A 9,629-nucleotide genomic window follows, 5' to 3' on the forward strand; every position below is an offset into this window, starting at 1 on the left:
GTTAGAATGTGTGTCAGGGTCAGGGTGTTATGATGTGTGTCAGGGTGTTATAATGTGTGTCAGGGTTAGGGTGTTATAATGTGTGTCAGGGTGTTATAATGTGTGTCAGGGTCAGGGTGTTGTGATGTGTGTCAGGGTGTTATAATGTGTGTCAGGGTCAGGGTGTTAGAATGTGTGTCAGGGTGTTATAATGTGTGTCAGGGTCAGGGTGTTATAATGTGTGTCAGGGTGTTATAATGTGTGTCAGGGTCAGGGTGTTATAATGTGTGTCAGGGTGTTATAATGTGTGTCAGGGTGTTATAATGTGTGTCAGGGTGTTAGAATGTGTGTCAGGGTCAGGGTGTTATAATGTGTGTCAGGGTGTTATAATGTGTGTCAGGGTGTTATGATGTGTGTCAGGGTGTTAGAATGTGTGTCAGGGTCAGGGTGTTATAATGTGTGTCAGGGTGTTATAATGTGTGTCAGGGTTAGGGTGTTATAATGTGTGTCAGGGTGTTATAATGTGTGTCAGGGTGTTATAATGTGTGTCAGGGTGTTAGAATGTGTGTCAGGGTCAGGGTGTTAGAATGTGTGTCAGGGTGTTAGAATGTGTGTCAGGGTGTTGGAATGTGTGTCAGGGTGTTAGAATGTGTGTCAGGGTCAGGGTCAGGGTGTTAGAATGTGTGTCAGGGTCAGGGTCAGGGTCAGGGTCAGGGTATTATGAGTGTTTGACTACGCTGAGGAGGAATAAGATGCTTTTTAAAGATGCTACCAGATTTGGTGAAATGAAGTCAACTTGTCTCACTGTCAAACATGCATATGTACTGTCAGTGGCCTGCAGCTTCTATGAGTTATTTCTGTGTCAGTATTTAATCTCACGATGATTGGGGTTAGGGTTCGATGATTGTAACGGCATCTCAGGAAATCTGTTTTAATCTGTTTTGGCTGAGAGCTTCTGTTGATGATTTAATTTAGATTGAAATTCCCAGCATACATGGTTTTTATGCATGTTATCTTTCAGCCTGCAGTCTTGAGATTGTATTTTGAAAACACTGAACAGAAGCGTTACTGCAGCATTGCTTCCCGCGTGTCGTATATAAGCATAATGTGTATATGGGCTACCTGCTGTCATGGCTAAAGTGCACTTTTACTTTTATTTCTTCCTCTCCTATACCAGTAGTCAAGGCTAAGAGGCACTTTTACATTTGAAAGTGTTTCTTTTTAATATATATTTATATTTTTTATATTATACAATATACCAGTCATATTCTGGAAGGTGTCTGTTAAAGTTCCATAAGTATAAGCAAAATAAAGTAAAGTAACAGTTTGTAAAAACATTTTATTTTTCTCCTTACGTACGAAACTGAACCGTTGCACCCCTACTCAACACAGAGGCTCGCTTCCTTCAAGAAACAGATTAGGAAGCAGAAAGTAAAGATATGACAGGAAATTGAAGGTTTTAGGAGAGAGCCAGGTTATGGGATATTGTGCCCCCCTAGTGCCCAGAGACGCCCCCCTCCTGACCCGGGAGGTTGAACCACGCCCTGGCTGCTCTGCATCTCCTCACACTCAACATTCACATCTACATGTTTGGTATTTAGCAGACGCCTTATTCCAAAGCGACTTACAATCAATACATTTGACTAAGCAAGTGAATCATCAATCCACCAGTCGTAGGAGGAAGAGTAAAAACATTCTTCTATCACCTTCTTACGGAGAAGTTCCCCTGGGGTCACATGGTAGATTTTTTATGTGTGAATCCGTTCCCTCGGTTTAGTAATTCATTAGGGTTAGGGTTATGGTTATGGTTATGGTTAGGGTTAGGGTTAGGGTTAGGCCCTACGAGCCAGAGGATCGCAAGGATTAGGGTTAGAATCCTTGCGATTGGTCTGGCTCGTAGGGCCTAACCCTAACCCTAACCATAACCATAACCCTAACGAATTACTAAACTGAGGGAACGAATTACTAAACAGAGGGAACGGATTACTAAACCAAGGGAACAGATTACTAAACCGAGGGAACGGATTTACACATCAAATATTTTTTTTAGACCCACAGTGAGGGAAGAGGTTCTGCTTGAACTCCTGACATTGTTAACACATTTGTTTTTGAGCTCAAGTTGAAAACCAAGTATTGAACAGATTGATGCAGATGTAACTTGAACCTCACAGATGTTGTGCCTTGCCTTGCCTTTTCAGAGAAAAAAAACATATTTTTTTGTCCTCCTGTCATGGTGGAGTTGCTGTTGATGTAAAGGACGCGTGCTGTGTGCAGAGGGAGTGGCGAACATTAGTTTGTTTTTATATCCCAGAGGAGTGTCTGAAGTTTGGCATTGCTCCCCTCTCTCTCCTCTCTGTCCTAAAAGCCTTTCACCATCCTATGTATGATGGCAAATCCTAAACCTCCCTCTCTCTCTCTTTTTCCTAGGACATTGTGAGTGCTACTAAAGATGTCAGATAGTGTCGATATTGAAGAGAAACCGCCAGCCCCCCCCTTGAGAATGAACAGTAGTTCCCGAGACTCTTCCTCAGTGAATCACGGCTCCAAACCTCTCCCAATGGCTCCCGAAGAGAAGAACAAGAAGGTCCGCCTGCGCTCCATCTTCCCTGGGGGAGACAAGAGTGAGTAGGCCTTCTCAGATCGTCCTTTACAGACACTGCAGATGGGCACAACCGCATTCACCAGATCCCTCGAGAACACCTTTGATCAGTGATAATGGAACCTCACAATGTTATTAGGTTTAAGTTGTCCCCTCTGACTTTTGCAATTCGAGATATTTATATTTAGCTTCTCCCTTACCGAGGAGGAAGAGGTTCTGTAGAACTAATCCTTTGAAACACGATTCTTTAGAAAGAATATCTAATACCAGTACTGACCGATAATAGCAGACCGACTTGAGCATTTTAAAACAGTGTATGAAACAGACCTGAGGTATTTTATTTGTCCTCCGCAGCGAACAAGAAGAAGGAGAAAGAGCGCCCCGAGATCTCCCTGCCGTCGGACTTTGAACACACAATCCACGTCGGCTTCGATGCCGTTACAGGAGAATTCACTGTTAGTATTCCCCTCGACAGCAGACCACCCATATTCTGTCTACATACTGTATGTTTACAGTTCATGATTCAGTCATGGTGGGTGTGTGCAGTGGTAGTTACAAGGGCATAGATTGGATCTGACCTCTGACCTCTGCCTTTGACCTCTGACCTTTGAACCTCGTCCTCAGGGCATCCCGGAGCAGTGGGCCCGGCTCCTCCAGACCTCCAACATCACCAAGCTGGAGCAGAAGAAGAACCCGCAGGCGGTGCTGGACGTGCTCAAGTTCTACGACTCCAAAGAGACGGTCAACAACCAGAAGTACATGAGCTTCACCTCCGGAGGTACAGCAGCTCACCGTGCCCTAACCCTAACCCTAACCCTAACCCTGACCCTAACCCTAACACTCTATCTGTGTCTAGAACTTCAGTATCCAAAATACACTCAATATAAGCTTAGGATATTTATTGAAATGTTGACATGCTGATCTGTGACACTGTATGTATCAGTATGTTGGCAAAACAGTTAGGTATCCAACCATGATTATTTTATTATTTCAGACAAATCAGCACATGGGTACATAGCAGCCAACACTCTGGTAAGTCTCCTTTCCTCCAAATCAGTCCTTATTGTCCTTATTGTCCTTATTGTCCTTATTGTTCATGTATTGAATGAGAAATAGTCAGGTTGTACTGTATATATAGATTCATCAGAAGGTGATGTACAACGTTCAATGCAGTAATACTAATTTATTAGAATGCAAAAACCTCAATATAACCTCAAAGTAGTGATAATATCGATCACAAAATGATCATTTTGAAATGAGCACACTGATAGCTTTTTTATCCAACACTGCAGTAAGTGTGCTTTCACGAATAACTGAATAACCAATGAGATTACATCTAGAGTGGCTGTACAGCCCTCCCTCCAATCGGCTGGCTGTATACTTATTGAGGTTTGGAGAGTTGAAAGCCAGACTACACGACAGCCTGTTCTTGCTGTATCTATCATCGCCATGACCTCACATGACTGTCTCAATGTATTTTATAACTTCCCCTTGGAAATCAGCCTAACGACGACTCTCTGGTCCTCTGCCATGAATACTGCAGTTCTGTCATATTTCATAATGTTATAAAACCACTGTTATATTGAGCCCAACCAGTAGGGAAAATCAATTGAGAGTCATGTGATATAAATCTTCTCACAACATGACAATTTCAAAGGTAAGACATATATTAGGATATTATTGAGCATAGACTGCAACATAGAATGTTTTTTTCACACCACAGGAACTCGGTGTCTTCTCCCTTAGGGCACTAGTCATTCTCTGTGAGTTAGTAGGCAGGACTTGATAGTGTCACGGTCAGAGTTTATTAGATGTTATATTATTTATTATTATTTTTTTTATTTATTTTTTTATTTTTTATTATTATTTTTTATTTTTTGTGATTTTATCCCTTTTTTCACCCAATTTAGTATCCAATTGCACACAACCTAGTATCCAATTATCCCCTGCCTATTGCGTAGGATCCGCCGCACGACCCCGTGGCCGGCAGCCCCAGAGGAGATAGCCAGGCAGACTAGCTGTCTGGCTCCTCGAGCCCGACACCGTTATTCCGGCACCCCGGGGGCGGTGTTGCGCGACGGATCCTTGTCCGGAAATAGTCCTATACCCCCCTTGGGAGCGGCCGCTCAATATGCCGCTCCCTGTGGGCCCCGGCCATATCCGGGTCTGGCGAGACCGGGATTCGATCCCAGTCCCCGGTAGATGTTATATTATTATATGTTATGTATATGTTATATGTTTACTGAAGGGACTGAGAGAGAGCACCGCTCATGGGCATTCACCTCCATTCCTTCTTTTCTTTCTGCCGGTGACATTATTGTCGGCCTTCTAACTGACATTAGTAAGTAAGTAAAGCTTTATTTATATAGCGCCTTTCGTACATGAAATGCAACTGATGCAAGACATTAGTCTTGGCATGGGTGTTAAGGGTTTGAGGATGCTTATAGGCTTGGTTTGATGTAGTCTCATCCATCTGAGCCCCTCAAGACAGAACCTGTTTCTAGTTGGCACAACACTGGGCTCCTGATCTGTCTGATCTGGCCTTTGACCTTTCAGTGGATCAGTTCAATAACTAACAACACTGCATTCTTAATCAGCCACATCTCTGTATTAAATATCTGTATTAAATAGGTCTTTGGAAACACCACCAATAGGATCCAGGAGAATCACATACAGGTTGATACTGTGGGTTGATACTGTGAGGTTCTCCCACTGGTCATTGTATTGATCACCCATTTCCTGTAAGCAGCCAGGTCAGGTCCTCAGGGGATAATGAGATAGCACTGCAGTAGGTGTCATGAAATCTCTCCTCATCTCATAATGTGAGGAGTATAAACACCCAGTTAGAATGATGATGCTAGACAGGAGTCCCCTGCCCTCTGCCCTCCGCTTCCTCTAGAGTCCATTTGCTCTTGATTGCTATGTGGGTTTGTTGTTGTTTTGAAGTAAAATCCCGTTTTCAACTTTCACATTCAGAACCGGCTGCTGTCGTCTGGGCCTCCGGTCAGCCTGAGGACCTGCAGCGCGTTGTTTGACAAGGTAACGCCTCCATCTTACATTCCACATACTTCCTCATTGGCTGTGACGAAATTGAACCATTTGAACTCATATAATGCTTAGATGTATAAGATATTCAGACCCACTACTGTACTACGCTGTGATTACATCTCATCAACTCCCAAACCACAAATTCCCAAATTCTTTGCCATCTCACTCCAGGCATGCCTTTGCCTCAGTTGGAGATGGCTGAAGTGTTTTGCGCCTGACACAAGGCTAGAGCTCCACAAGGCTAGGGCTACACAAGGCTAGGGCTACACAATGAATGAATGAATGAATGAATGAATGAATGGACTTTATTAGGGCTAGGGCTACACAAGGCTAGGGCTACACAAGGCTAGGGCTACACAAGGCTAGGGTTAGGGCTAGGGCTACACAAGGCTAGGGCTACACAAGGCTAGAGCTACACAAGGCTAGGGTTAGGGCTAGGGCTACACAAGGCTAGGGTTAAGGCTAGGGCTACACAAGGCTAGGGCTACACAAGGCTAGGGCTACACAAGGCTGGGGCAGTACTATTGTTCTTTGAAAACGTTCGTGTATAGAATATATCTATATAGATTATATCTATATGTATAGAATATGTGCTCATGTTACCTTGAGTTGAAGCCTCTCCATGTCTCGACTCGTTCCATGCAACATTCATATGACGGAAATGTAAATGTCCCAATGACCTGCCCTTACTAGTGAGCTGCTGCTTGTGGACTCTCTGAATCATCTCTACCCAGTATCTACTGAATCATCTCTACCCAGTCTGGGACTATCCCAGTATCTACTGATTGTGTTTCTCATTGGGGGGCGGCAGGGTAATCCACCTGTATCTAACGTACCGCTGACGTCCTGGTCGTCTGTTTTACCCCTCAGGCCGCTAAGACCTCATCATCAGAACCCCCCATAGCCCCGCCTGTGTCAGAGGAGGAGGATGAGGAGGAGGAAGAGGAGGAAGAGGAGGAGGAGGACGACGACGAGATGCCCCCGGTCATCGCCCCTCGACCTGAGCACACGAAGTCTGTGAGTGTGAAGCTAGAATTGACCATAAGGGACCTATCGCTAAGCCACGCCCCACAAATAGAAATTGTCCAATCATATCACAGCAAAAGTCACGACAGGCAGAAAGCTTGGACAAACAACTCGCTAATATCTGATGGTGAAAAGCTTCTAGACAAAATATTCTTGTCATCTTTAAAAAAACATGTCTATTACTTTGCTGTGGTAAATCAGAAACCCGAAATTTGCCAACTCCCGAGTCCCGCCATTGTAAGTCATTGAATGTCATTCAGTCACGGTCGGTCAGTCAGTCACTGGCAGGGAAGCGTTGTGTGTTTGTCCGAGTTTTCAAAGGGGGCGTGGCTTAGCGATAGGTCCATTACTCCAGGTGGAAGACTCAACTGGCTGTCATGTATTCTTCTTACCCTGTCTCACTCGTGTGCCTGTCCTGCTCCTCCTGTCCCCGCAGATCTACACACGCTCTGTCATCGAGCCGCTGGCACCCCTGGCCCCCGTGAAGGAGGTCACGACCCCGCCGGAGTCCCAGGTCCAGCCAGAGTCCAACACATCCAGTACTCTGTACCGCAACACCGACCGCCAGAGGAAGAAGTCCAAAATGACAGACGAGGAGATCCTGGAGAGACTGAGTAGGTCTAACCATAACCATAACCATAACCATAACCATAACTAACCATACAGAGATCCTTGAGAGGCTGAGTAGGTCTAACCATAACCATAACCATAACTAACCATACAGAGATCCTTGAGAGGCTGAGTAGGTCTCTATAACCATACAGGCCTGCAGACCCACAGAGGGGTTCTGAGAGGATGATGTGTTTGCAGTACTGGACATGTTGAGATTACAGCCTTAGATTTTGCCCGGCGGTCTTCCATAGACAGTCTTCCATAGACAGTCTTCCATAGACAGCCTTCCATAGACAGCCTTCCATAGACAGTCTTCCATAGACAGCCTTCCATAGACAGTCTTCCATAGACAGCCTTCCATAGACAGCCTTCCATAGACAGCCTTCCATAGACAGCCTTCCATAGACAACCTTCCATAGACAGTCTTCCATAGACAACCTTCCATAGACAGTCTTCCATAGACAGTCTTCCATAGACAGCCTTCCATAGACAGTCTTCCATAGACAGTCTTCCATAGACAGTCTTCCATAGACAGCCTTCCATAGACAGTCTTCCATAGACAGTCTTCCATAGACAGTCTTCCATAGACAGCCTTCCATAGACAGTCTTCCATAGACAGCCTTCCATAGACAGCCTTCCATAGACAGTCTTCCATAGACAGTCTTCCATAGACAGTCTTCCATAGACAGTCTTCCATAGACAGCCTTCCATAGACAGTCTTCCATAGACAGTCTTCCATAGACAGCCTTCCATAGACAGTCTTCCATAGACATCCTTCCATAGATAGCCTTCCATAGACAGTCCATAGACAGTCTTCCATAGACAGTCTTCCATAGACAGCCTTCCATAGACAGTCTTCCATAGACATCCTTCCATAGATAGCCTTCCATAGACAGTCCATAGACAGTCTTCCATAGACAGTCTTCCATAGACAGCCTTCCATAGACAGTCTTCCATAGACAGCCTTCCATAGACAGTCTTCCATAGACAGCCTTCCATAGACAGCCTTCCATAGACAGCCTTCCATAGACAGTCTTCCATAGACAGCCTTCCATAGACAACCTTCCATAGACAGTCTTCCATAGACAGTCTTCCATAGACAGCCTTCCATAGACAGTCTTCCATAGACAGTCTTCCATAGACAGTCTTCCATAGACAGTCTTCCATAGACAGTCTTCCATAGACAGTCTTCCATAGACAGTCTTCCATAGACAGCCTTCCATAGACAGCCTTCCATAGACAGTCTTCCATAGACAGCCTTCCATAGACAGCCTTCCATAGACAGTCTTCCATAGACAGCCTTCCATAGACAGCCTTCCATAGACAGTCTTCCATAGACAGTCTTCCATAGACAGCCTTCCATAGACAGCCTTCCATAGACAGTCTTCCATAGACAGTCTTCCATAGACAGTCTTCCATAGACAGCCTTCCATAGACAGCCTTCCATAGACAGTCTTCCATAGACAGCCTTCCATAGACAGCCTTCCATAGACAGTCTTCCATAGACAGCCTTCCATAGACAGTCTTCCATAGACAGCCTTCCATAGACAGTCTTCCATAGACAGCCTTCCATAGACAGCCTTCCATAGACAGTCTTCCATAGACAGCCTTCCATAGACAGACTTCCATAGACATCCTTCCATAGACAGTCTTCCATAGACAGCCTTCCATAGACAGCCTTCCATAGACAGCCATCCATAGACAGTCTTCCATAGACAACCTTCCATAGACAGTCTTCCATAGACAGTCTTCCATAGACAGTCTTCCATAGACAGTCTTCCATAGACAGTCTTCCATAGACAGTCCATAGACAGTCTTCCATAGACAGTCTTCCATAGACAGCCTTCCATAGACAGTCTTCCATAGACAGTCTTCCATAGACAGCCTTCCATAGACAGCCCTCCATAGACAGCCTTCCATACACAGCCTTCCATAGACAGTCTTCCATAGACAGCCTTCCATAGACAGCCTTCCATAGACAGCCTTCCATAGACAGTCTTCCATAGACAGTCTTCCATAGACAGTCTTCCATAGACAGTCTTCCATAGACAGTCTTCCATAGACAGCCTTCCATAGACAGTCTTCCATAGACAGCCTTCCATAGACAGCCTTCCATAGACAGTCTTCCATAGACAGTCTTCCATAGACAGCCTTCCATAGACAGTCTTCCATAGACTTCCAAAGACAGCCTTCCATAGACAGTCTTCCATAGACAGCCTTCCATAGACAGCCTTCCATAGACAACCTTCCATAGACAGTCTTCCATAGACAGTCTTCCATAGACAGCCTTCCATAGACAGCCTTCCATAGACAACCTTCCATAGACAGCCTTCCATAGACAGTCTTCCATAGACAGCCTTCCAAA

General features: G+C 44.9%; 1 protein-coding gene across 2 annotated transcripts in view; it reads left to right on the plus strand.

The window, feature by feature from the left end:
* Nucleotides 1–2,428: 2,428 nt before the first annotated feature.
* LOC308174296 (serine/threonine-protein kinase PAK 3) overlaps nucleotides 2,429–9,629 on the plus strand; it is a gene marked incomplete at both ends in the record, with an annotated part of 16,451 nt that continues 9,250 nt past the window's right edge. Inside the window, 6 exons of one of the 2 annotated variants that reach the window (XM_080549372.1) lie at nucleotides 2,429–2,600; nucleotides 2,933–3,081; nucleotides 3,203–3,356; nucleotides 3,573–3,610; nucleotides 6,497–6,643; nucleotides 7,089–7,266. In XM_080549372.1, coding sequence (XP_080405498.1) covers nucleotides 2,429–2,600; nucleotides 2,933–3,081; nucleotides 3,203–3,356; nucleotides 3,573–3,610; nucleotides 6,497–6,643; nucleotides 7,089–7,266 — 838 coding nt within the window. The remainder of the gene's footprint in view (nucleotides 2,601–2,932; nucleotides 3,082–3,202; nucleotides 3,357–3,572; nucleotides 3,611–6,496; nucleotides 6,644–7,088; nucleotides 7,267–9,629) is intronic. The other variant, XM_080549373.1, reaches the window with a different exon arrangement.

Source organism: Nansenia antarctica (assembly GCF_963989245.1).
Source record: "Nansenia antarctica genome assembly, chromosome: 20".
NCBI lineage: Eukaryota > Metazoa > Chordata > Actinopteri > Argentiniformes > Microstomatidae > Nansenia > Nansenia antarctica.